At 49.8% G+C, this 27,763-nt stretch overlaps 1 protein-coding gene across 3 annotated transcripts in view; it reads right to left on the reverse strand.

Moving 5' to 3' along the window:
* Positions 1-27,763, reverse strand: part of KIAA0556 (KIAA0556 ortholog) — a 180,539-nt gene that overhangs the window by 134,795 nt on the left and 17,981 nt on the right. For 2 of the 3 annotated variants that reach the window (XM_032430728.1, XM_032430727.1), the window contains one exon: positions 26,607-26,662. The exons of the other annotated variant lie outside the window; for it this stretch is intronic. In XM_032430728.1, the coding sequence (XP_032286619.1) occupies positions 26,607-26,662 (56 nt within the window). The remainder of the gene's footprint in view (positions 1-26,606; positions 26,663-27,763) is intronic. 3 annotated transcript variants of the gene reach the window in all.

The following is a 27,763-nucleotide window of genomic DNA, read 5'->3' on the forward strand; positions in this document are numbered from 1 at the left end:
GAGTGTGCGCACAAGCAGGGGGGAGGGGCAGAGGGAGAGGAGAAGCAGGCTCCCCGCTGAGCAGGACCCCACCCTGGGGATCATGACCTGAGCCGAAGGCAGGAGCTTAATCCTGGGCGCCCCCCACACCTGCATTTCTAACAAGCTCCCAAGCAATGCTCCTGGGCCACACTTGGAGTAGCAAGTCCTAAGTCTAGCCCACCTCTAATCAATCAGTCTCTGAAATTGAGCTGGGGAGAACATGAGTTTTGAGACCAGGCCTGGCTCCCGATAGCAACACTGGCATTAGTTTACTCCTCTGTTAAAATGGAAGTCATAACAGTACCTGTCTGGTTGGATTTTTCTTTCCCGCGTAGGGTTAAATGTGGATTGGAAGCCATAACAGTGGAAAGGACTTAGCACAGTACCCAGCACTTAGAAAGTTCTCAGTGACTATTAGGTACATTTATATTTATAGAGTTCCATTATTTAAAGAGCATTATCTTAGTTCCTCCCCACACATGCTCATTCCTACCCCACCGCCTTAATCATTCTAATCCCTTTTCCAGAAATCCACCCCATCCTCTCCAGCCTCCACCCAAATCTTCTCCAGGGCCCAGCTGAGTTCCCAAAGTCTCCACAAAGCCTTCCCTTGCCATTTGCGCCCGACTCCCTTCAGCTCATTCTGAAACCCTGCAATTAGCATGAAATTATATACAATACAATGTGCAATAGTACATAATTAAGCGCTAAGTTGTTAGCATTTAACTATATATGTTGCTCACTAATTATCTGGGAATTTGGAGACTTGGGGGTGGACCCTGAACCCACTACCTTTGCTGAGCCTCAGTTGTCCTCATCTATAAAAGGGGGGTAAGAAAAGGTGTACCTCACAGGGCAGCTCTAAGGCACAACTAGGAGAAAAGCAGAAGTGGCTTGGGGTGGTTTTTGTTCTTCTTACCGATTTCGCAGGTGGATTATAAATTCCCGGAGGGCACAACTATGGGGGGGGCAGGAGGAGGAGCCTCAGCCTCACCACCATTCAGCTGTAGAAAGGTGAGTGCTAAGGCTGGCTACGCACCACCTCGGTTCACCCTCGCTCCAGCCCTGGTCAGACGCTGGACACGGGCCCTCCCCAGCACTGCCCACTTCACTTTGCTGAGGCTTTACGTGTCCGGCTAGCAGATGGAGGCATTTGCCTTGGAGGCACCCCGTGAAGGTGTGAGAAGCTTGTGAAGGGCCAACTTTATCTTCATTGTCTTGCAGCAGACATCTATCAAGTGCTTACCCTCGGACCCACTGTGTGTACGTGCCTACAAGCCGTACTCAAAATCACCTGTCAGGGGCCTGCTCCCCACGGTCCTCTCGTGCTTGGGATGAATGCTGTGCATCCAGTCAAGCAAACACCCATTAGCCCGGGGTCCCTAACATCGGGGATGGCCTGCAGGCGGTTCTAGGAACACCCATTCAATGGCATGCACGAGGGTATTCTGGGAAGAACATCTGTAATTTTCAACAGATTACCAAAGGCATCGGAGACCCCAAAAAGGAGACAAATGATGATAATGAAATGTATAAAATGGGATGCCAAGGATTTGAATGAGGGGCCTGGGAAGGCTCCCCAGGGCACGGCCAGGCCCCAATCTCTAAGGAAAACCACCGGATACCCCAAACCTGACCACTTCTCCCCACCTCCCCACCACCACCCTGGTTCAGGCCCCCTCACTGCCTCCTGCTCCTGCCCTCACCCCTGCAGTCTCTTCTCCCTGCTGCAGCTCGGGGGTCCTGAGGAGAGCTATGTCCAGTCATGTCACTCCTCTGCTCTGGACTCGGCCATCAGGGCACTGGGCCTCTGATCCACCTACCACTGTACTCCTCCCCGCCCCGCCCCCCCCCGCCCCCCCATCCCAGGACCCCTGACACTCAGCACACTCCAGCCTCAGGGCCCTTGACTCACCAGTCCTGCATGCTGTGCTCTTCTCCCAGTAAACACCCAGATCGCTCACCTCCTTCAAGGCTTACCTTCTCAGGGGGCGTCCTCCCCGGCCACCCTACTTAAAATTGCAAGCTGTGCATCACACCCCCACTCCCACTCTCCACTAACATACTATCTCCTTTATCTCATTTCCTACACCTTTTATGTATTGATTCCACAGAGGCAGGGACTGGGTCTGTTTTGATCGCTTGTGTATTCCAAGCCCCTAGGACAATGCCTGGCGTGCAGGACGCCCTCCCTAAATACCAGTTGAGTGAATGAATATGTAAGGACACATTTGAGCTGGGATGTTTAAAGCTGAAATATTTTCTGGGCCACATGAAAAGGGAAAGGCACTGGGCAAAGGTTTGGGGGCAGGGAGGGGGCTTGACAAAGCTTGAAATGTTCACGGACTGGCTAGAAGTTGGGTTTGACTGGAGGTGGGTGCGGAGGCTGCTCGAATTAGCTATGGCAAAGGCTCTAAGGAGTTTGGATGTGACACGGACGCAAAGTTGTCCCTGCTGCTACTGTCATCCTCATCATCTTTATCCCGGACGCTGGCCCCAGAGACAACACAGAACCTTATCAATGGCCAGACTATTCATTCTCTTTGGGGGAAAAATGGAGTTGGAAAGAAATGCCAAGAATCAGTTATGCTTAAAGGTGCTCGACAGAGTCTATATTTCAGGGATCACATACTCCTTTGAGGCCAGAATATTGGAATTCTCCTAAACAGGGCTGATTTAGTGAGTGCCCCCGTGTGAGCTGCATTTCCAAGCAGCTCAGAGCTGCGGAGCTGGTTTCCAGGGCTTGTGAATGCTGGGGACCTAGCCTTGCTGGGGTCAGGTCCCAGCAGAGAAGAACAATAACTGGATGGTTTAATAATGAGGCTGTGGAAACACCATGTCTTGGGGCCTTGCAGAGTTCACAGAACACCCCCCCCCCCCCGCCTCCCCCCAGGCTCATGTCCTACCTGAGGAACAATTTAGGAGAGGAGCAAACACTCCAGGTTACTGGGGCCCAGCTCTGCAGGCTGCCTTAGCTGCCATTGTTTATGCTCTCTGGGGGTGTTTATTGTAGGTGTGTGCAGTAATGCTATATTCTGGGATCAGTATGCCCATTTTACAGGCTCTGAAAGCTGAGGCAAATGAGTAGAGCTCACGTACATTTGTTGTGTGTATCGGCTCAGCGTCTATCATTTCCTTCTGGTTACATCACCTCAATCTTCCCTTGGGAAACCACTCCTCCTCCACTCTCAATCCATGTGGCACCCTGGCCAACCAGGGAGCTCCATCTCCCTGGCCATGTGATTGGCTCAGGGCTAGGCCAACAGACTCAGCTAAGGGATTGGCTGGATCTGTGGGAAAAGTCCCCCACGCCTCTTCCCCTGGAATTATTAGCTGATAGGAGCAGAGAGCTACAAGGGCCACCACGAAGAAAGAAGTCATCTCTATCAACTGATTAGGTTCACCATTATGAACATCCTTGTATGTTCCATGGAGAGATCTGTCCAAGAGTCACACCAAGACAGAGAAAGCTGAATTGAGGACAGACCACATGGAAACCAGATCCTCTTGACCACGTTTAATCCCCCATATCCAGCCATGCCTGAAGCCAGCACTATATTGGACTTTTTAGTCACATACCTTTCTTACTTGGGCCAGTTTGAATTATGTGTGTGTGAGAGAGAGAGAGAGAGATTCACAACACCTGAGTGAGTTCTGGCTGGTGCAGCAGTAAAGCCAATACTCAGGAGTGTCTAAATCCAAAGTTTGTCCCATGACCTAGGGCTCAGAGAAGGTAGTAGAGGATTAAAATGACATTCCTTGGGACGCCTGGGCGGCTCAGTCGTTAAGCATCTGCCTTCGACTCAGGTCATGATCCCAGGGTCCCGGGATCGAGTCCCGCATTGGGCTCCCTGCTCAGTGGGGAGCCTGCTTCTCCCTCTCCCTCTGCTGCTCCCCCTGCTTGTGCTCTCTCTCTCTCTCTGACAAATAAATAAATAAATAAAAATCTTTAAAAAAAAATAAAAAAAAATAAAAATAAAATGACATTCCTGGAATGTTCTCAACGATGGCCCTAAACCCACCCACAATGAGAGATGATCCAAATGTATTTCGAAGTACAAAACTCCTATTCTCCCTTCAAAACCCACCCCCAGGGGCCAACTGCTCTGTTCTCCTAGTGATCCTGTTCTTTATGTCCCGGTGCTGTGTAATCCTTAATGCATATTAGTTGAATGAAAAAGGATTGTTCTGAGCTCCCTTTTTACTGTTCTTGCTAACATATCAGGTGTCCTCCCATCCTCAAAAGAGGAACAAAAAACGTTCTGCATTCAGTATGTTACATCATGAAGGAAGCTAAAGCATCAGCTGATACTACCCCCCAGAGGCTGGAGTGAAAATAAGGCAAGGTACAGCAGCAAAGATTTGAGCTTCTCATGCCCTGGGTAGCCTGGGTTAACAAAATCGTATGCTCTGCACACACCAGATGGAGAATCAAAGGAAGAATTTGGCTTATTTCTCAAATACCTTAGACTTACACCGATTACTGCACTACCCTGCTACGTCCCATTATTTATCGCTACCAACACATATCTGGAGATTTTATACTTAATGCCAGGGTTTGTAGAACATCGATGTAGATCTAGAATTAGGATTTCCCCCGGGACTTCAGGACACAGTAAGCTGTATCTCTATGAAAATGTTTTTCTTACATACGTCCTGAAAAAAAAACCATTTTCAATACATATCTGCTAGAAAATAATTAACATTTCTTTTAATTTTCTTTTTAGTTCTCAGAAAAGTTTTCTTGTAAGATTGCCATGTGTGTTATAAACTATCTTTCAGGCTGGCAAATATAGATTTTTCTCTTTTTAATCTTGAATGAGTTTACTTTAAAAAAGGAAACTTTATATTAATGCCATAAATGGAAAATCATTATCACTTGCCATAAATAGAAGGCAGACATAAATACGGACCTACTGAAATAGCACACACTTTACGAGCCACCTACCGCGCCGTGGAAGTACGCGAACCGCACGCTGGGAAACTCTACACAACCCTGCGAGGTGGACAGCACTGACCTCATTTTACAAATTCATTCGTTCGCTCGATATTTATCGAACGCCTATTCTGGAGACACACAGTGAGCACATCAAAGTCTCTGCTATTACATTCTAATGAGATGAGACAAGCAATTAAAAAAAATAAGTAAATAGGCGGTATGTCAGATGGTGCTAAGTGCTGCAGAGAATGGAAGGCAGGGAAAGGCAGGGGGTGGGGAGGAGGAGAAGGGCAGGGGAATGGAGAGGGAGGTGCTATTTTAGCCACAGGGGGTCAGAGACGGCCTCTGGTAAGGTGACATTCAAGAGGAGGCTGAAGGAAGTGAAAGAGAAGGTGCGGGAATCTGGACAGAGGGGTTTTCCGGGTGGCAGGAGCAAGTGCAAGGCCCGGAGGTGGGAGCATGATGGCATGTTTGAGGAACAGAGTGAGCGAGGTGGGGGGAGTGGGAGGACTGGGGTGGGATGGGACAGAGGCTACGGTGAGGACTCTGACAGTACTCTGAGGCACCAGGAAGCTCTCGGAGGTTTTGAGCAGAGCTGACATCATGGTACCTAGGTTTTAAGTGAGTTGGGATGGGCTGCTCCCACCCTCCTTCCTGAGGAGAGCTCTGGAGGGGGCTTAGGCCGGCGGGGCCCCTGAAAGCAGGGTCTGCAGCATCAATGGAAGAAAAGAGGCCTGCCTGCTTTCACACTCCCAGGCTTGTGCTAAACTGATTCAGGTGGCTGTTATACTGGTCAGAGCCTTCCAATCCCACGGGACTGGCCACTTGGCCTGATGGGAGGAGAGGGGCGGCCTAGCTGGAATTTTCTCTTCTCCGATCTCTGCCGCCACCATTTGATTTGCATCAAGAACTTTTCCTTCTAAGGGAATGAACCTCCCACAGAGCTCCTCCATCCCCTGATTGCCGGAAAGCATGCTCACCCCTCAGGCAGGGGCCACCCCCAGCCCCCTGAAGAGGAAGGGCACTCAGAGGCCCCTTCCTATTTATTCAACAAGTATTCCTTGAGCTTGCCCTGTGGGATGAGCACTGCCTAGAGACAGGCAGAGATGAATGGAATCTGGCTCCACCACCCTCCCTGACCTCACTCCCACCCCCCTACCGCCGACCCCAGCCTCATAGCCCTCTGACTGTTTCTCAGAGAAGCCGAGCCCCTGCTGGAAGGTTTCCTTCTTGCTTGTGGGCATGTGTGGCCCTTCCTGGGGCCCTCCCGACTCCTCAGGCCTTCTCCTCTCTGAAAGTATCCCCTTTGGGGAGTTTGTGGCTCCCCCCATGGGGGCACCAGAACCAGGAGAACATTCCAACGCTCACTGCTGTCCCTCTCGGCCCCCAACCAGCGCCTGGCACACACAGGGAGCTCGCAGAGTATTGTGGAAAGGAAGGAACAAGAAAGAAAAGAAGGAAAGGAAGGCAGGAAGGCAGGATCCCTGTCCTCAAAGAATTTAATGGGACAGCCCCTGAAAGACAAATGCTTGGTTGCCATGGGATCATTGCCACCAAGAGGAGCACGAGGGCCAGGGGCCAGTGGGGGGAGTGGCGGATGCCTGGCGCCACTCAGGGACTGGGTGGGCTCTACGGAGGAGAGAGTACAGCGCTGACCTGCAGGGGAGCTCACTAGGTGGCCGGGGGAGGGCATCCAGGCAGAAAACAGGGCGTGCAAAAGCTCAGTGCAAGGAGCCCCGGGAGCCTGTCTGCGGGGTGGGATGGAGAATGCTCAGAGCATGTTGGTCTGATCTCAGGGGATGGCGAGAAGGACCTGGCCTCTGACATTTCAGGTCTGCTTTAGGCTGGTGAAGGGCAAAGCCCACTGTGCCAGTGACAGGTGCTGGGGGCCGGGTGCACCCCATTCCCTCCCTGACCGTGTGGGACCATGATCCTTTCCTTCCCTCTCTTTCCCCCCACGTCCCCCCTCCTTCCCTTCCTCAGGTTTACTACTTTCAGGCTTAACTGAGCCCCTCGAGCCCATGTCAGAACCAGGTCCCTCGCCTTCTGGAGTTGACGGTCTAGGGAGGGGGGCTGATTTTAAACAAATGAGCCCACCACCCAGTATTACGTCGTCTACTGTCCCAAGCACTCTGGAGGTGGATGTGGGACACCTTTACAGGGGACACATGACGATGGCAGGGAGGTCAGCCAAGGCTTCATGGACAGGCGACATAGAACCAAAAGGTGAAGGGCAAACAAGGTAATTTGGGGCAGAGAGGGGAGCGCGCCCCAAGCAAAGTAGGCACACACGTGAAGGCCATGTGGCAAGAAGGCGCAAAGGACGGGAGGGGCAAGGACACTCCGCGGGGCTGGAGCCACCAAGGGAAGGGGAGCGGAGGACAGTGTGGGGCTGAGGGGCCGGGCCACCAACGCCACATGCCCACAGCAAGGAGTTCTGCCCCCAACCCCGACCACTGCGGAGCCACATTGGGTTACTGGGGCAGGGGGGGGACATTGGAATCAGAGGTTGGAGGTTGCCAAGAGTGGGTGCTGGAAGCAGGTAGAAGGCTGCTCTGGGTATTCCGACAAGAAGTGTCAACAACACGGAGGAGGCAGGGAGAAGGTGTTTTCAAGGCGAAGGCGCAGGGCTCGGGGACATGGGGGAGGGGAGGCACTGAAGCCCTGCAGTGTCTGGCCGGTGTAACGGGGGGGGGACAGCGTTGCCATTCTTGCGACAGCTGGTGGGCAGCAGGGCCGACTTTGGTTTGGGGCAGCCGTGTGGAGATGCTGAGGCACCCAAGAGGGGTGGTTCATGGGCTGGCAGCGGGGTGTCCAGGTTTGGAGTTCAAGACTTCATGGCACAGTGAAGACGCCCCTTCCTCCCTGCTCACCCCCATCCCAGGCGGGGTTACGCCTTCCCTCCATAGTGTTCCTGACACCTTCTCACGGACTGCTCTCTGTCGGGGAGCACTGAGCCAAGCCACTGTGGATGCCGCAAAGATGACTCATTCTCACCCAGGTACTGGGACTGGTGACGGCTGGCAGCTCACAGCTGGGCCCTTCTCAGGAAGAAGCCAGGTGATGCTGGCTCTCAGATATGGGTTGATGCCAAGGGTACAAAGACCCAGGCACCTTGCCTGAACTGGGAACGTCTCTGCAGCGTCACCCATCTCCAGAGTTCCCTTTGGGATTACCTGGGCTGCATCACCATTCAACTCCTCCCTCTGCCCAGTCCCACTTCCCTCCTCCCTCATAGGTGTCATTCCAGAGACCCCCCCCCCCACAACATATCTCCCTCCCAGAGTCTGCTTCCTGGGGGGACCAAGACAGTACATCTCTCCTCCTTGACCATGAGCTTCCAGGGCAGGGCTGAGTCCTGTTACATCAAAGGATGTGGATAAATGCATTTTGGACAGCACGAACAATCAGGACTCAGCCAGAACTTCCTACATGGTCCTGAATGCAAACAAGACAGACCAAAGTCCCAAAAGTATGATGAATTCCTTGCACCATAGGACCCAATTTTTTTTTTAAAGATCTACTTATTTATTTGAGGGAAAGAGAGAGAAAGAGAGAGGGAGAGTGTGAGCAGGCAGAGAGGCAGAAGGAGAGGGAGAGCGAGAATCCTCAAGCAGACACCTCACTGAGCACAGAGCCCAATGCAGGGCTCAATCCCAGGACCCTGAGATCATGACCTGAGCCAAAATCAAGAGCCAGTGGCCCAACCGACTGAGCCACACAGGCGCCCCCACAGGACCCCATTTTTAATTCTGAAGTATGGTTGCCATGGAGGTGTATGACACAGACCCTTAATTCCCAGGTCTTCATTTGACTGCTGAGCAGCCGGGAGGGGTGGCTGGGACTCGGCTGTGCAGCCAGATGCCTGGGTAGGAAGTCCATCCTGCTTGGGTGAGTGGCAAATGGCACTTGTGCCTGAGTTTCCCTGGCTGTCGAACTGGGGTGATGTTCTAGCAGCCTAGTGCCTAACAGCCAAAAAGCGAAAGCAACCTGGCTTGTCCTTCCGTGGATGAATGGATAAACAGGGTGTGCTATCTCCGTACAACGGAATGTCGTTAGGCCACAGAAAGGAACGCTGTGCTGACACATAGTACAATGCAGATGGACTCTGAAAATACTATGTTCAGTGAGAGAAGCCGGACATTTACATGAAATGTCCAGAACAGGCAAATCCACAGAGACAGAAAGCAGCGTAATGGACACCAGAGCCTGGGGTAAGGAGGAACAGGGAGTAACTGCTAATGGGTACAGGTTTCTATCTGGGGTAATGTACATGTTCTGGGATTAGGTGGCGGTGATGATTGCACAGTGCTATGAATATGCTAAACACCACTCAATTGTACACTTGAACATGGTAAATTTTGTGCTATGGAAATTAGTTCTCCATAAAAAAACAAAGAAATGGGGATAATGAAGAGCATCCCCCTTATAAACATAAACCTCTCAGAATACGGCCTGGCATAGAATAGATGCTCGCTACGTGTTAGCAATGAGGACGATGCTGATTAGAAATATTGAGAAGTTTCTAACTCCAACGGTACACACTCTGAGTGGCTGGTGGACCCCGGACCCAGCTCCCTGAGCTACCCCTGAAGGCACCTTCTATCACAGCCAACACCCACCTGAAATTCACATGAAGATGACGTAACCTTTTTTAAGGACGCCACTCTCCTGTGCCCATGTGGGATGTGGCTGAGCTAAACTGTTTCTCGGGAGAGCAGCTGGGTGTAGGATTTGGTCTGCCTCCAGAGAGGGGCTGCTATCACACCCTCAGAACAGGCGCTGGGCTGGTGACAATCACAACCCTGGTTGTGCGCCAACCCTTGGACGTGGCGTTGCGGCAGGGGGAGGGGGGGTGCCGGCAAAGAACACTGGCAGGCTGGTGGTGGAATAAGAGGCCCAAGGATAGAGGGAGCCGGTCTGCTCTAATAAAAATAGCGTTTTTATAATGTCTTGACCGGTGTGTTTGTCAAAAGGGGATGACTTCAAGCTGGTGAGGAGGTCTAGGAATAGAAACTGGCTGGCAGGGAAGAAGCCCGGCTTGCCGGCTGCAGGAGAGAAGGCATTTCGTTTGTGCAGGAGGAAAGGAAAGGGCAAGGAGGGTCTCTTCCAGCCCCTACAGGAGTCTGTGTCCTGTCCCAGGGTGGGTTCTAAGAGTGGGACAGCAGCTCACAGGTTCCATGCTCTCTCAGCTTCCTCCTCACTCCTTACAACCCACAGCCCACCACTGAGCTTTGCTGCAAAACACAGATCTCTGTGGTTCCCCTGCCGAGGCTGGCGAGTCAGGGGGCAGAGGCACTTTGAGGGGCCGGGTGGCAGTACCCACCCAAACAAGACCAAACAGAACCCTACATAGCTTCGATCTACTCAGACCCAGCCTTTTCACTCCTTGGAAGCCTCTGGAAAGACACAGGTGCCTAAGGATGAACGTACAAAATGCTAACGCCCTCCCACTGGAAAATGGCTAAATAACCCATAACAAGTTAAAAAAAAAAAAAAAAAAAGACCTAGGTTTATTTGTAACACCAAGGATGGATCTCCAAGACATAGTTCAGGAAGGATAGTTACAAGTTACAAAAGCACATCGCCGAACAGCACATTCATTATGACACCATTTTGTTAAAATACATACACTCCCCAAATACGACATATATTTTACAGATACGCTTGGGTATATGGAGGCACAGAGAAAGGTCTGGAAGGATGCATGCATGCCAAGCTCCTGACAACAGTTACAACAGAGGGGTAGGCTGGGATTAGGGAGGGGATGGGAATTGGCAAAAGGGATTTTAGCCCTGTCTAGAAGCTTAAAAATAATTTTCTTAAGGAAGTTGTTTTCATGTATTATTTGCATAACTAATGACCTCCACCCATCCTACTTCCCTTCTCAAAAAAGAAAAAAAAGGGGGTGCCTAGGTGGCTCAGTCAGTTAAGGCCTCTGGCTCTGGATTTTGGCTCAGGTCATGATCTCCAGGTCAAAAGATCCAGCCCTGCTGGTTGGCTCCATGCTGAGCGTGGAGGCTGCTTAAGATTCTTTCTCTCCCTCTATGCCTCCCCCCGCCGCCAGCCCCCCCACCCCAGCCTGCCTTCCCAAAAAAAAAAAAAAAAAAAAAATCAATGGTTTCACTTTCATGAAGCTTGACGTGGCTTTCCCTTTGAATTCTAGATTTTCATATCCAGTTGCCTGCTCGAGGTCTTGACAGGTTTTAAGCTGAATTCCTGGTCTTCCCTCTAAAAGCTGCTCCCACTCCTTCCCATTTCAGGAATTAACCAATCTTTGTTTTCTGGTTGCTCAGACAGAACCTTAAAAGCCCTTCTTGACTCCTCTCTTTCTCTCCCACCCATAGCCAATCCAACAACAAATCCACATGGCTCTCCCTTCACCATGCTCAGGATCCAGTACACCGCCGCCCCCAATCCCAGCCACCATCACCTCCATGGGGATTCTGCTGGAGCCCCCAGCGATCTCCTGCTTCTGCCCCTGCCCCAAAGTCTATTCGCCGCCACACACAGCCGGAGAGCACATGCTGTTAAAATCTGTTTGGTTCTGGCCCTTTCCTGCTCAAAATGCTCCTGTGGTTCCCTCCTCACTCAGATGAAAGCCCAAGTCCTCCTAAACAGCCACAGGGCCTCCATGACCCAGCCTTTCCCCGTGTCCTTGCCTCCCACCCCCCTGTCCCTCATACCCCCTAACACAGCCACATAGCTTCCATTCTCGGGACTCTTGTCCCAGCTCTCTCCCCCTCTTCCTTTAGTCTCTGCTCCCTTCTCCCTCCCTTCTCAGGGAGGCCATCCTGAGGACCCCAACCCCCTTCCCTGCTCTATTTTTTTTTCTCTGACACTCTTCACATTTCACTTATTCATTTGCCCAGGGTCTGCCTCTAACCACCAGGACACGAGCTCCGCGAGGGTGTGGATTTGTGTGTTTCTTCACTGCAGAATCGACAAGACCCAGGACAGTGCCTGGGACACAGCAGATACTTGACACGTATTGGCTAAGTCCATGTATGAATGAGCAAAGTTTTCTCTGTGGGGTCCCCGTCACCCCCTTTGCTCCCAGTACGTATTCTTTGCTTCTATCACAACAAACTACTCGCTGGTCCCTCAAACTCCTGTATATGTGCATGTGTTTGCACCGGTTCTTTTTCGCCTGTTACCCCAATCCTCCTACCCATTCATTGTTCCAGCTTCAATGTCATTTCCTCCTTGAAACCCTGGCCAACCCATGTTCCCCTCGCTATCCTGTTGGCTCAGTTACAGGCTTTCTCCTCGGACTCCTGTACTTTCTCCTTGTCCCAGAGTTGATAAACTGCTAACCATTTATAGAATCGATTACTCTATGCTGGCCACATAGTGTTTACACGTATTATCTCACTGAATCATTATAACAACCGATAAAGTAGGTATCTATATAATCTCCACTTTACAGTTACGAAAACTGAGGCACAGAGAGTCACCAGTTAAAAAGTGAAACCCCTGGAATTTGAATCGAGCTTTATTGGACTCCAAAGTCTGTGGTTATACCCTTAAGTATCAGGTCCTTCCACAAAGCTGTGAGTTCTGTAATGGCATCTGCTGAGTCCCTAAAAAAGGCAAACCAGCCAGCCAAAGATCTCAGAGCCCAGGGCTGGAGCTGGACCATGGTGATGACACAAGGTGGTCCTTGAGCTCTGTGGCCTGAGACACTGGTCAGCCCTTACCGCCCTCATCATTGAAGCCGACCTGGGACAATGTGGCCCAGTGTACGGAGCATGTCGTATTGACATGAACTTGAGCATCAGACAAAACCACGATCAAGTCCTGGTCCCTCTACTTACAGGCTGTGTCACTTTGGGTCTCTCTTTCATTTGTAAAATGTGCAGGGGGACTCTGGACATCGGCCTGTCCCATGGCCACAGGTTACAGCACTGAGACTCCCACAGGCCACGTCCAGACAGTACGACCCTGCCACTCACTGCACATGCCTAGACCAGGAGCAGGCCCCTGACCCAGGCAGCACTGCTAATCCTGGGGAACTGGGACTGACAGGCTTAGGGAAGATCTGGCAGCTCTCTTAAAAGGAGCAAAGTGAACTCCGGTGTTGCTTGTGGGACTACTTTTTGCAAGGCGAACTGAGAAAGAGAGAAAGCTCGTTTGTAATCAAGTGAGAAGAATGACAGATGCTGACAGACATAAAGATAAGAGCCACTGAGAGAGGGTTTTCTGGGACCCTAGAAGGTCGCAGGCTCTGGTTCATCATTCTTGACACCCTGCCCTTGGCTTCTGTGAGGTGCCCACACAGCAGTCTTTTTTTTTTAAAGATTTTATCCATTTATTTGACAGAGAGACACAGCGAGAGAGGGAACACAAGCAGGGGGAGCGGGAGAGGGAGAAGCAGGCTTCCTACTGAGCAGGGAGCCCAATGCGGGGCCCGATCCCAGGACCCTGGGATCATGACCTGAGCCGAAGGCAGACGCTTAACAACTGAGCCACCCAGGTGTCCCCCCCCCTTTTTTTTTTTTAAGATTTATTTATTTCCCAGAGAGAGAGAGCGAGTGTTGCAGGGGGTGGAGATAGAGGAAGAGGGAAAGAAAGAATCCTCAAGCAGACTCCCCACTGAGCACAGAGTCCGACTCGGGGCTCGATCCTAGGACACTGAGATCGTGACCTGAACAGAAATCAAGGGTCGGCCACCCAGCTGACTGAGCCACCGAGGCGCCCCCACACTGCAGAGTCTTTTTTTTTTTAAGATTTTATTTATTTATTTGAGAGGGAAAGAGAGAGAGAGTGCAAGCGAGAGCACAAGAGCAGGGGGAGGGAGAAGCAGGCTTCCCGCTGAGCAGGGAGCCCCATGTGGGGCTCAATCCCAAGATGCTGGGATCATGACCTGAACCAAAGGCAGACGCTTATCCAACTGAGCCACCCAGGCGTCCCTACACTGCAGAGTCTTTTAATGAAGTAATATAGCCCTTCTTCTGTTAAAGCTAGATTGAAGGGTTTTTTTGTTTTTAAATGGAGTCCTAGGTAATGTAAATACTTACCCTGCAGACTTGTTATAAGAAACAAAAGTAATATATGAAAAGCGCTTACCTCAGTGCCTGGCCGGTGGCAAACAAGACCGGGTACGTGGTTGCTAATAATATTATTATAATCAAGCCACAAGGACATACGATTACAGGAACTGGACAAATTAATCAACTTTGTGCAGTCATCTAAATTACTCTTCCCCTGAAGGGTGGCATGCCATGGGGTTTTGTCCTTGGTCCTATCCCAAGCTATCATTTTATCAATGGCTAGATCTGGCCGCTGAAGGCTGCTTATGCAGTCTGCAGATGACATTCAGATGGGAGGAACACGGAATAAGCTGGATGACGGAATCTGCATTCAGATCAATTTCTACAGGCTAGAGATGGATCGAGAACAGCCTGATAGAGTGCATCACGGCCAAGGTAAAGTCCTGTACAAGGAGAGGAACGGGGAGAGAAGTCTGGCTGGAGGCAAGTTCATGAGACAAAGACGGAGCTTCTCGCTAATGTGCTCGGTATGAGCTAACAGGGTGGTGTGGTTGCCAGAAACTACCACCACCACAGCACACGCTATGTGTTAGAAATTCATCAGAATAAGAGGAAGGGAAACAACATGTTTGGGCACGTACTGTGTGCCGGGCCCCACGTTAAACTCTTGATGTACTGTTTTAGTTTAGTCTCATGAACCTGGGAGGTGGGTATTATGATCATTAATCCCATTCGACAGGTGGGGAGGCGGAGGCTTAGAGAAGTGAATGGACTTGACCAATGGAGTAGAGAGCAGAGTTAGCATCTGAACCCAGTTCTTATTAGGAAGTGCACGCCATCTCTATATTCTATGTGGATCGGTTCATAGTTGGAATGTTCGGTTTGGTTCCAACATAGTGTATTTTTAGAGAAAGATGAACTTGTTCAGATGAAGGTGACCAGGAAGGTGAAAGCTGTAACAAGAAGTCACCTTGAGGTTGAATCGAGTTGGGAAGACCAAGGGCAAGTACACACATCAGCCTCTCCTGCCCAAGCCCACAGAAATGCCCCCATTTAAAGACCATAAGAGCATGGGAAAATAAGGAGGGGTCCTTCTGGCAGATTAAAAATGTCGAGATATTCCTAAGAAAGGGATGGCAGACAGAACTGGATTAATGAAAAGAAACATGGGCCAAATCAGAAGCTAGGAAAGCCTGGTATAAAAGGGGAAGGGAGTCGTGAGCTGTTCCAAACCAGGAGGCGACACATTCTCCGGGGAGAAGAGAGGGACTGAAGTCGGAGTTCAAGGACAGGGATTGCAAACTCCTGTGCGGGCACTAACAGGTAGCTCTTTGGTCCACCTAGCTTGGAGGATCTGTGACTGTGGGTCTCTGGGATAGAAAAGCAGGACATATCCAGAAGGAAAAGGAAGATCCTGTGCTCAGAAGACAAACTCTTAGCACCATACTTCTTGTAGCAAGTTCCGCACCTCTGACTTGATCACTGGCAGCTAAAAAGAAATGCATCCAGGGGCACCTGGGTGGCTCAGTCAGTTGAGCGTCTGACTCTTGATTTTGGCTCAGGTCATGATCTTAGGATTGTGAGACTGAAGCCCTGCATCAGGCTCTGCGCTCAGCATGGAGTCTGCTTGAGATTCTCTCTCTCCCTCTGTCCCTCCCACACAGCTCGCTCACTCTCAAAAAAAAAAAATAACTGCATCCACAGAGAAGAAAACAGGAGCTCACAGAACACAGAAGAAGCACATATTCACAAATCACCAAACGTTCCAGGAAAACTCACGCCATGAAAGAGAGGGGCCAACTCAATTAACAGAAGAACCAACAACCAAAGCCTAGGGATAATGATGCAAATAGAGACATTTTAAGTATATTTAATATTCTTAGAGGGATAAAGGGGGACACTGTCTCCATCAGACAAGAATAACCTAGAATGGAGAAGAATTAATTAGAAATCATGAGTGAAAGATTTAATCATCAAAATAAAAAGATCAAAAGACAGTGAAGAGCAACCTAGATACAGATACAGAGAAAATCACTCAGCTGGAAGATCAGGGAGAGGCATTTACCCAAAACGCAGGATTAAGGACAAAGAATACTGGCAAAAGCATAAAAGGCTGTTAATACCCACTATTGGTAAGGTTGCAGGCATTCTCAAATATTTTTGGTAGGAATGTGAATTAGGTTTTTCTTATGAGGGTATTTCCAGATTTCTTGCCACCGGAGCCAAACAAATCTCTGCTGGTAAGCCAAGGGTTAGCCAATTACAGCCTATAGGCGAATCTGGCCTGTCACCTATCATTGTAAATAAAGTTTTATCGGAACACAGCCACGCCCCTTCATTTGCATATTGAATATGGCTGCCTTTGGGTTACAATGACAGAGCTGGGTAGTTGTGCCAGGGACAGTGTAGCTTATGAGGCCCAAAACACGTATTATCTGACCTTTTACAGAAAAAGCTTCCTGACCCCTAATTCAAGCCATTATTAGTTGGGTTTTCTGTTACGTGCAGCCAAACACCTCCCAATGGAAACAATGAATAGAATTGTACAAATAGAATGAGGTCTAGAAAGATGAACATTCCACTGAGAGCTGGTTATTTCCAGGGAGAAGAATGAGACTGGGGTAAATTTCAAGGGGAATTTTTATTCAATGCCTAAAGTTGTAATTTTTTAAATGACAACAATGAACTCAAATTATTTTGCAATTTAATTTTTGTAATAAAAGAACAACTGAATGTCTATACCACAGCGATAAAGAACAAACTACTGATAAAGACAGATGAATCTCACAAATATGTGGTTTTTTTTTTTAAGATTTATTTTAGAGAGAGAGAGAGAGAGCAGGGGGAGGAACAGATAGAGAGAGAATATTAAGCAGACTCTGTACTGAGCACAGAGCCCAACGTGGGGCTCAATCTCAAGACCCTGAGATCATGACATGAGCCAAAACCAAGAGTAGGATATTTAACCCACTGCGCCACCCGGGCACCCCTCTCACAAATATGTTTAAAAGAAAACTGGGGCACCTGGGTGGCTCAGTTGGTTAAGCATCTGCATTTGGCGCAGGTCATGATCCCAGAGTCCTGGGATCGAGTCCCACATTGGGTTCCCTGCTCAGCAGGGAGTCTGCTTCTCCCTCTCCCTATGCCCCTACCCGCCTCCCCGCTCGTGCATGCTCTCTCTCTCTCAAATAAATAAATAAAATCTTAAAAAAAAAAAGAAAACCAAAAAGACATAAATAAGTATTTACTCTGTGATTCCATTTATATGAAGTTAAATACAGGCAAAACTTACTTAAAATCATGACCTGAGCCACAATCAAGAATCGGTTGCTTAACTGACGGAGCCACCCAGGCGCCCTGGAAGGTAGGCATTTCTAATTGTCCCACAGCATGATCCTAATCCTGACATATGGGTAGTTGTGCACAAAAAAAGCCAGAAGGAAACATGAAAGCAAGTGAGCATCATGATCTAGGTGGTAGGATAATGACAGACTGGTGTACCTTTCCATATTTTCTAATTTCTCAACAGTCAGCATCCATTAGTTCTGGAATCAGAAAGAGATGAAAAATGTCTAATGCGGGCCCCAGCCAGGTGGATGCCTGCAGGTGTGGATGGACCAGCCCCACGTCCGGCGCTCTCCATGCTGGTGGCACAGCTGGACAGGACGCCCCGGGGGGGACACACACCTGAACAGCACGTGCAGCTCTGGTTCCAACTACTTCACACGCACTGTTCTCTACTTCTCTCAACAACCCCATATGGAGGTACACCACTTCCACTGCCATTCTGCAGATGGGGAAACCGAGGCATAGAAATATATAATGGAAGCATATAACTTGCCAAGGGCCACACAGCTAGAGCCAGGATGCAAGCGCCGACAGTCTGGGCTAGACCCCTGCCCTGTCCTTGACCACCCTAGCCATTCCATCTCTCTTGTGCCAACCATCTTCCAGGGCATCAACAAAGTATGAGCAACCCAAAGAATATCTTTTTGAAAGCACTTAGGTTTCTATATCAGAAAAAGAAACAGAAAGGAAGTGGAGGACTTCAATGAATTTCCTTATATTTGCTTCACAGTTTTGTGCTGAATCATATAGTGGGGGCAGGGAGGGGCACATACTCTCTTCATCGGCCTCGGGTTGGAATCCAGTGGTCATTAACTGCACTTGGAGACGCAGGGAGTGAGTATCAGACCATCTCGGCTTGGCATGATCTGGCTGTCATTGCCCCTGCCTCCCTATTCACCTGCCCAGTCCTGTGGTCCCAGGAGGATGGATGTGGTCCTCCGGGGTAATTCTGAACCGGCAGTAAGGGTCCATGGGGAGAAGAGGGAAAGTGGCCTCTAGGAGAGCCAGTCGGTGACCTGAGTGGGGCTGGGCTTCATGTGTTCATCTCTCTCTACCTCACTGAGTCCTCAGACTGGGGAGGAAGGACCGAAGACGCCCATTTAACAGATCAAGAAACTGATCCTGGCTCTTGGGGCTTTGCTTCCAAGATGGCCAAGGAAAGGCCGCACCACGCGCAGCCTATTTGCTATGCCAACAGCACCCAGTGCGTGCCCCTGGACAAGGACATTAAGAAATCTGTCATTCGCAACAGAGCAGAGGCCACAGCCATCAGGGACACTTCCAAAGTGAGTGTTTTGGGCGCCTACGTGCTTCCCACTTCCCACAGTGTGCACAACGTGGGGAATATCGGTGCGGCCCCGTGCTCGCTGTGGGGACTGGTCAGCTTGCCTCCTTGCTGGGAGGCCGGGGCCCTCACTTGCAAGATGAGGATAATGTGGCTCACCTCACGGGGTCCCGTGAGGATTTGACAACTGCACTATTGTCAGCCTCACCGTCCCCACTGCAAGGTGGCCGTGTGCTGGACGGCTGTTGCCCTCTGCCTGCTCACTGTCTACCCTGCCCCCCCTTCTTCTGGGAACAGGATCCTGATTCTCCTTTGGACAAACATCCCTTCCTCAGCATGTGCTTCACATGGGGTCCACCCCCTCCCCAGCCCCGTCCCCGGGGTGCCATAAAACCCTGGGCTGGCCCTAGGTCTCAAACTGCTCTTTGGCTGCAGTTGCTGAGAGAATTATAATAATGACAGGGAGGAAAGGACAGGAAGAAGCACCTGTCCCTTTCTCAGGGCTTACCACATGCCAGGCACTGCTCAGAGCATCCCTGATGACGTGATGAGGTGGGCGCCGCTAGCATCCCCATTCTACATATGAAGAAACTGAGGCCCACGGGCAGATACACACTTGGTAAGTGAAGAGCTTGGATTCAACCCCAGGGCTTCTGGCTCCAGCACCTGTGCCTCCCCCCCCCGATGTGTCCTCCCGCCTCTATGCAGTGAGCCTGGGGCGGCTGGCGGCCAGCTTGCTCCGGGATGGAACAGCCTGCTGGGGGGGCGGGGGCTGTCATGGACGAGTCTAGAGGGACGGAAGGAGAGCGCCTGCATCCAGCCACGCCTGGTGTGGTCCACCCCTGAACTTTTCAGCTAGGGGAGGCAACGCATTCCCTTTCTGGCTGAAGCGGGTTTGGGGAGGGCTCCCGTTGCCTGAACAGAATCTGAGAGACAGCCTGTGAACCCTAAGGAAGCAGACATCACACAACCAATGGCTCTTATCAGACCTGGGGGACACAGAGGAAATGGAGGCCCAGCGAGGGGACAGTAAGTGTGCCCACAGTCAGCCGTTGTGGCTGGAGCCCACGTGGCCTGGCACTGTCATGGCCTCTGTCCTGTTCTTCCAGAAGTGTCCACAGACTGAAGGGAGAGTTCTCGCGCTCTCATGGGCCCTTTCCCCCCAGCAGACAGGCCTTTCAAAAGGCATTCGCAGGAAGCTCCTTCTCTTAACACAGTATCATTCTCGTTTCTAACCACATTCTGTATTCTACAAAGTGAATTTGGGGGTGGGGAGGGAGAGGGAGACACTTTCAAGGCAATTTCATGCCTCAGATCTAGAAATAGAGAAAACTTTGATGAAGCTCTGGTGAAGGGCACATTGTTTATCCAAAACAGACCTGGGAAAGGGAAGCTGTCAACATTATCTCCTTCTGGTCACAAATTGCGGCTCTTTGATGGGTTTTTCCTAGAGTTTAATCTTGTGCTGAAAGCTAAGCTGATACCAGGAAGGTTTCCGACGCGTCAATCTCCTTCCTGGCATTTTATCAGAAATTGATTCTCTTTGCTTTCCGACGCTCGCGTCTTGGCCCTGCTGTCAAACGTGGGTTATGGACACCGTGTCTGTGGACACGTCTCCTGGGCTCCCGGCCTGACTGCGGGGGTCTCAGAGTAGGCTGGCCATCTGGTGCAATGAGTTTCCATCGCCCCAAGGGGGTGAGGAACACCGGCCCAATTGTGGCCTGTTTTTCCATGGCAAGGCCTCTCATCCACCTCTGACTCTGAAGGGATTAGCCTTCTAAACAGGTGACTTTGCCCCTGCCAGTCCTAAATTATAGCACACATTTACTGAGCTCCTAGTAGGTGCCAGGCACCCTTGCAAGCACTTTACACATATGAAATCACTGAATTCTTCCCACGACCGTCTGAGGCAGGCTCTCTACGATCCCTACTCTTTAGAAGAAGAGGTCGAGTTGCAGGCAGGACAGGCAACTGGCCTGAGTGATGGGGGGTAGGCTAGGAATCCAGGCTGTTTGCTTCCAGCGTTCCCAGGCTCCACTACTTTGCTAAGTGGCTTCAAACCCCGCCACGTGACTTGTTTGCCCTGGAGCGATCAGAGGTTGTCAGTGTCACGAGGGGCCCCCCCCCCGCTCCAAATTCTCAGAGCTGCAGAGACCAAGACCTCAAGGGGCCGAAAGACTGACAATCATAACTTCGCAACTGGGAATGCACTTGGTAATTGGATGGAAAATGGATTTAGTCCTTCTCTGCCCAGAAACATGAACTAAAAAGCTTTCATTACGGGAAAAGTGGATTTAGAATGTCAGCTATCATATCAGACAGGCTCTTGTAATATAGAACTATCAGCCTGCACTGTCTCCCCACCCCTTCTTCTTCTTCTTTTTTTTTTTTTGGTTATTTTTTAAATTTTTATTTTTTTACTTAAAAAAATTTTTTTTTTTAATTTTTAAACAAAGGGATTGAGATCTGTAAATATGGAAAGGCCAGCACCCCATTCCCCAGTAGGCTGAAGTGGCAAGAAGGCTGGGATCTGAAATGAGGAAGGCAAAGGGTCTGTTCACTGCATGACAGTAGAGCTGAAACTTACAAGTCACCAGTCCCACTGGTGCTCCTGCAACCAGCCAAGCAAGGTGCTCTGAGCCAAGGGCCCAGGGAAAGACGGCTTTTAGAAATCGAGGTGCTAGACGTGCCTCCAAATCCTTCTCAGGACAGCTGCCCTGCTCCTACTCCCTTTCTAGTGGACTAGAGAGCATACAGGGGCGGCCACTGAATGGTCCTGGTGTGGGCAGCCACACTCCAATGTGGCCAGCATGCTACAAGGTGGCCTGGAACAAAAGCTCTGCCTCTCTCATGCTGTTGGGAGACAAAATGGAAATGTCCGTTTTTAAAAAAGCTCATACCCTTTGTGCTAGTCATCCCACTTTGGAATTTAACCTTTGGCTACTCCGTGCGTGCACACAAAGACGTCTGCTCTAGGGTATTCTTTAAAGTGTGCTTATGGTAGCAAATTCTCTTAACAGCCTAGAGAGTTGTCAACCACGAACGGTAACATATCTATGGGCGGGTCCACCCTCCCTTACATGCATTTATTTGGTATCAAAACCTGATGTGAACTGACATGAAACTTACAGCCTTTGTCTATCCTACTTAGTATGAACATTCATACTTCCCTGCAGGTATGTTAATGTGTTTGATTATAGGGTGTTGTCCCAGGCCATAGTGGGACGGGATTACTTTCTAAATTCTAAAACAGTGAAACACATTTGGCCCCAAAAGGTTTCAAAGAAAGGACCGTGTTTCTGTGCATTCACAGTAGAGCACTATGTAGCCATAAAGAGGAATGGATGAGATCTGTGCACATGTTCTGCTATGGAATGCTCTCCAAGACATGTTATTAAGTGAAAAAAAAAAAAAAATCCAAGAAAAAAGCATCATGTGTCGCTGTGCTATCACGGGGACAGAGAAGGACAGATAAGCTCTGCACAGTTGCATGTCTATGGAAGATTTCTCGAAGGACACACGAGCCATTGCTTACTGTGGTTGCTTCTTGGGAGGGCATCTGGGGCGCTGATATCAAGAGCACTGTGTCCCCTAAATACCCTTTGGTATCGACTACCAGGTCAATCAGACTCTCTTTCTGCGTCTGAACTGGGAGAAGGAAGGGGAGGGAAGAGCAGGACAATGACGAGGTGCATAGACCAGAAAGGAGTGGTGGCATGTCGTGATGGTACAGAGAGGGTCATCCGGCTTCCCCCATCCCTGGAGGCAGCTGGAACCCTGGACTCCCTCCTTCGCTGTGTTCTCCTGAAATCCGGTTCCTCTTGGGCGTGGCAAAGATGGAAGGAGTCTCCAGTCTTTGCACTGAAAGGCTTTGCTTAATAGCAGGAAGTGCTCATGTGCACGCGCGTGTGCACGTGCGCTTGGGGACGCGTGCTTGTACGTGCATGCAAAGGGAAAGCTTAACGTTTTCTAGGTGGTTGAGTTAAATGACTTCTGCAGTCCTTTACAAAGTGAGCTCAGCAGATGAGCGTGCTGTTAAGAGCATTTTTCAGAATCTCCGATCAGCTGCAGAAGAAGGCAGTCTATTATCACAGGAGCCTCTCAGACTGGTTCAGAGTAGGGGTGCTGGATCTAGCCTGCCTGGGGCCCACCTGCCTGGGGGCACACAGCCAGGAGACTGGAAGGATGGAATCAGCCCAAAGTCCAGCTGGAGTAAGGGAGACCCCTTCAGTAAGAAGTACAACTGTGCGCCTTCTCTGTCCAAGGACATGAATACCTCTCTGTTAAATATTAGACATGCTAAGAAATGATTAAAATAATGTAACAACTAACATTTATGGAATGCTTACTACGGGTCTGGCACTGTGCAGAGTCACTTTAACACATTATTGCCTAGTAAACAAAAATCTCAAAAGGCGGCGAGAGGGGTCAAAAGAATCGTCCAAGGTCATATGACCAGGATCTGAGGCAGAAGGAGTACACTGTGGGTACTAATTCAGTGTCTTGGGGCCCCACAGTGCCATGGGCGATAGGATGGACGCTGGCGGGCTGATGAATAAAGATTTTTTTCCACCTTTGTGGTTTTCTTTTTTACTTTTTTAAACACTGTGTGATAAATTTACTTCCTAATGATTTTTGAGTAAACTACAATGACCACAATTTCAAAATCATTAATAATTCATGACCAAGGGCCATAAACACTATATAATCTCCACAGGCAGAAACAATGAATACTTGTTAGAGACAAGGCCGAGAATATTTTTACCAGCTAAGCGGAAAGTACCGGCTCAAGCTAACCATCAGACACATGTTTCAGAAAGGACTGTAGCCCTTCCAAAGCCTCGGTTAGGCTGCCTCTTGCAGGGAGCCTGCTCTCCCTCCTGCGGCCCCTGCTAGGGGTTCATCTGTGTCTGTGGGAGGCTTGAGAACTGGGGTGCCCCGGAGCCACGCAGGCATGCAGTGCTCAGGGAAGGACCTGAGCTGAGAGCCAGGGGTTACTTAATACGGACCAGGCAGTGGCTCTCACCTGTGGCTCAGGCGGGGTGGGCGGGGGGGGGGGAGGTTATAAAATTTGGAAGCCTGGGTCCCACCCCCCTGAGATTCTGATATAACTGGTTTGGAAAAAGGCCTAAACTCTGGGGTATTTAAAAAGCTCCGGGGTGATTCTAATGTGCAGCAATGTTTGTGACCACTGACACAAAGCCCTCGGCAAGGGGCCTGCCACAATGTGGTTGCTGACACCTGTCTGCTACCGAGCAGGTGTGTGTGGAGGGCAAAGATGGCAGAGTGGAGGGCCCCCAAACACCAGCCATTGCCCAGTGTTGCCTTATGGGAATAAGGCTCTGCTGTCATTCTCCATTTTATCAACGAAGCCAGAAGTGTGCGTTTTTTATGTGAAAATTGTAAATGTGGACAGCTAATTTTTGAAAAATGGAATAGGGTCTGGGCCAAATAAAACACATCTTTGGGCTGAATTTGGCCTGGCGAGCTCTCTGCGAACAGCCTCCCCTCCTCCCTTTGCCATGCTGGCCCATGACCACACAGAGAATGACACAGTCCCGACCCAGGAAGGAAACAGCCCATTCACCTGCCCCGATGTGAGCAGGCCCGTGTCACCTCACCACCAAAACAACATGACGCACTTGTCTGCCTGTTCCAACCAGCTTGTCTCCTTGCCTTTCATAGTGACAGAGTCTGATCTCTACCTGGCATTCTGTGTGAGGCACAGAGTGTCAGGAGTGCAGATTTCACAGGTGATGGGGGAGGGGGGTAACGTGGAAGGAGGAAGTGGGCAGGAAAAGCATGTTCTAATAGATCAAGACGAGCATCCTGGCACCTTGCTAGTCGTTTCTTTCTCTTGTTTCTCTAACCAAACAAAAGCCCTGTTTTTTTTTTTTTTTTTTTTTAAAGATTTTATTTATTTATTTGACAGAGAGAAACACAGCGAGAGAGGGAACACAAGCAGGGGGAGTGGGAGAGGGAGAAGCAGGCTCCCCGCCGAGCAGAGAGCCCGATGTGGGGCTCGATCCCAGGACCCTGGGATCATGACCTGAGCCGAAGGCAGACGCTTAACGACTGAGCCACCCAGGCGCCCCCAAAAGCCCTGTTAAGAGAGTCAGCACCCTCTTTTTCAGAAAAGGCCTGAAACCATTTTAAATATCTTTCAGGGTAAAACTTAAGATATTGTGATAAACATCTCACTTTGCAGAAGAAGAGTGATCTGAAATGCTCTCGGGCAACTGGCATGATGGGAGTAGCCAGGAAAGCAGCAATTAGGGAGTCCTGTTGCCAAGGAGAAAGAGAGAGGGGGAAACGAGCAACTCAACTAGTTACCTGCTGCCCTGCTTTGTCGATTCCCAGCAAATCTCTTAAGGTGGATAAATGTGATGATGTTACTCTGTGACCAAAAGCCTCGGTTAGGTTGAAACAGTTCGTTCCTGGCTTTGGGTGGGGGGGGAGGGCTGGTCCCCACCCTAGGTCACTTCACCGAGGGGGGCTGGGAGCCCGCGGGCCTGTGCTCACTCCTGTTCCGGCTCTTCTACCCTCCAAGTCCCTGCAAGGACTTTGTGGGAGATACGTGCACCTGCTCCTGCTTCCAGAAAAATGTTCCTACAGGAAGGAGTGACAGAATCCACCCTGGTTCAGTTTCTAGAATGCCCACCAGGGCTGACATTTAGATGTTTTCAGCAGCACCAAAGTCCCAGCCCTCGTCCCAGGTAGGTTGCTTAAATAAGAAGGAAACCCACGCCGGCTGTTCTGGCTACAGCTGAGGAAGGAGACAAGAGGGGACAGGATGACAGCCACTGCAAAGCACCCACGGCCCTTTGTGGTCCAACCCCAACCTGCTTCAGTTGGCTGAGGGTGAGGCCAACTCGGAGGATGCAGCATGTAAGTGCTGATGAATTTCAGGATTGGTGGATACTTGTGATGAGCCTCATGCCTTCACACCCTTGTACCCCTACACCCATCTGTGGCTACATAAGACTCAAATTCAAACTTCCGTGAGCTTGAGACTTGATCCAAGGGCCCTGCGGTAACCTCTGGGTCCTTGCTTCCACTTTGTACCCTCCAGCTCAGTAATCTTGCAACCTTCCTTACTCATGTCTGACTTTGACCATGCTTTTTAACTTGGCCCGAAAATCTGCTGCTCATTCTTTAAGAGGCAGCCTGCATATCAGCTTTTCCGCATGCCTTTCTAGAGACCACTGGCAGAGTCAGGTAAGCCCTCTTCTGTATTGAAATTCCACTCTCTTTGTCCTTCTCACATGGCATTATAATGACCCCGCTGCACATCCCTTCCATTTATAGTGCGCACACCGTGAGATCAGGGTTGTGTCTCTCTCATCCCTTCTGCCGGGCACAGAGCAGGTGGGCTCAGTGTGGCAGGTCTCAAGAATGGCCACAGTATTTGTAGCTTTCCCATGCAGAGGTGAGGCCTATTTCCCCACCCCTTCAATCTGGCCTGACCTTGTGACTTGCTTTAAAGAAAACCAAGTTGGCAGAAGGGACACCATGCTGGTTCTGAGCCCAGGGCTCAAGAGGTGCTGCAGCTTCCACTCTTCATGCTCTTGACCCCCTGAGCCCCCAGAAGAACAAAGTTGGCTGGCTTGCTGGTGGATGAGAAAGCACTGAAAGAGAGCCGAAGCACACTACTGGTACTCAGCCATCCCCAAGGTGACACAGTGCTCACTGCAAAGGCAGAAGTGAGTCCAGCTGAAATCAACAGAACTGCCGAGCCCAAACTGTCTACCCACAGAATCATGAACTAAATGCACCGTTGTTGTGTGACATCCCTGAAATGTGGGTTTCATTTGTTACACAAAGTTAACTGATACACTTCGTAAGAGATTGTTACTACCAGTGACACTTTGATTGAGAACTTGAGGTGCCAACTATCCTTTGGTCCAGGATTCAAGCTGGAGACTCCGAAACAAGTAGGAGATCCAGGAATACTTATTCACCAGCAGGCTCCCTTCAAACAGAGTTGCCTCCCACCCACCCTCACCAGTGACACATTTACCTCCTTTTTCTCCCGTGAGCATGACCGGCCTCTGTCAGCCTTTCGCAGAGTCTGACCTGTAGCAGTTCAAAAGCAGAACCAGAGATTAAGGCTATTTTAAAACAGCTAGTTTATCACCACAAAAGCTTTTTATTTGCAAACTGAATAGACGGGACCAATCATAATCAAATGATTTTTTTTTTTTAAAGATTTTATTTATTTATTCATGAGAGACAGAGAGAGAGAGAGAGAGAGAGGCAGAGGGAGAAGCAGGCTCCCAAGGAGCAGGGAATCCGACGCGGGACTTGATCCCAGGACTCTGAGATCATGACCTGAGCCGAAGGCAGACGCTTAACCATCTGAGCCACCCAGGCGCCCCCATAATCAAATGATTTTAAGAAAATGTAGCCTATTATTATAGTGGGAAAATGGCATACTCTTGAAAGAGACCAACGAAAAGGAAATGGTAATTCACACACTCACGTTATTTGACTGTAATGAACAAAGCCTCAGCTCCTTAATCTGGAACATTATCTGCACTCTGCAAGGGCCGACGGTAGATTTCCCAGTCGAATTACATTTTTATTAAATTGTTTGGAATTATATAAAATGCCTTCCACTGTGCGCATACACATAACCTTTGATGAGTGCGTACCAATGTGCTTCAGCAAACCCCAAACTCACCACCGAGGTGATGGTACAGATGTGAATTAGCAATAATCACCCACATTTCCCACATAACGGGCGATTTCAGAGAGAATGCTGATTTTCTTAGAAAACCGAAGACTAGCATTTGAAAGTATGCATAAATTCAACAGCTCCACATCATAAGGTTTAAATATGCTGTTCCAAATGCACTTTTCACAACTTTTATGGAAGTGTCCATTTCAAAAGGATTCCTTGGTGGAAAATTAATGGATTGCCTTTAAATGGGAATGCCATAAAATGGGAACCTCTGTGCATTGTCCATGTGTCTTCCAAATTATCCAGCTTTACTCTCAGGTGGCTATGTGTGAGAAAATCAGTACCACATGTCTCATTAGCCAAGAATACTCCAAAGCAGGAGCAAAAAGACAGCGATGACTTATTGAGAGGCAAGAAGTAGGGACTGAGTCTCAGAGGAAAGATGTTTGTCTCTGGATGTGGCCACTTCCAGTAGGTCTACACAGGTGTGGGGG

Source organism: Phoca vitulina, unplaced genomic scaffold (genome assembly GCF_004348235.1).
Source record: "Phoca vitulina isolate PV1807 unplaced genomic scaffold, GSC_HSeal_1.0 scaffold45, whole genome shotgun sequence".
NCBI lineage: Eukaryota > Metazoa > Chordata > Mammalia > Carnivora > Phocidae > Phoca > Phoca vitulina.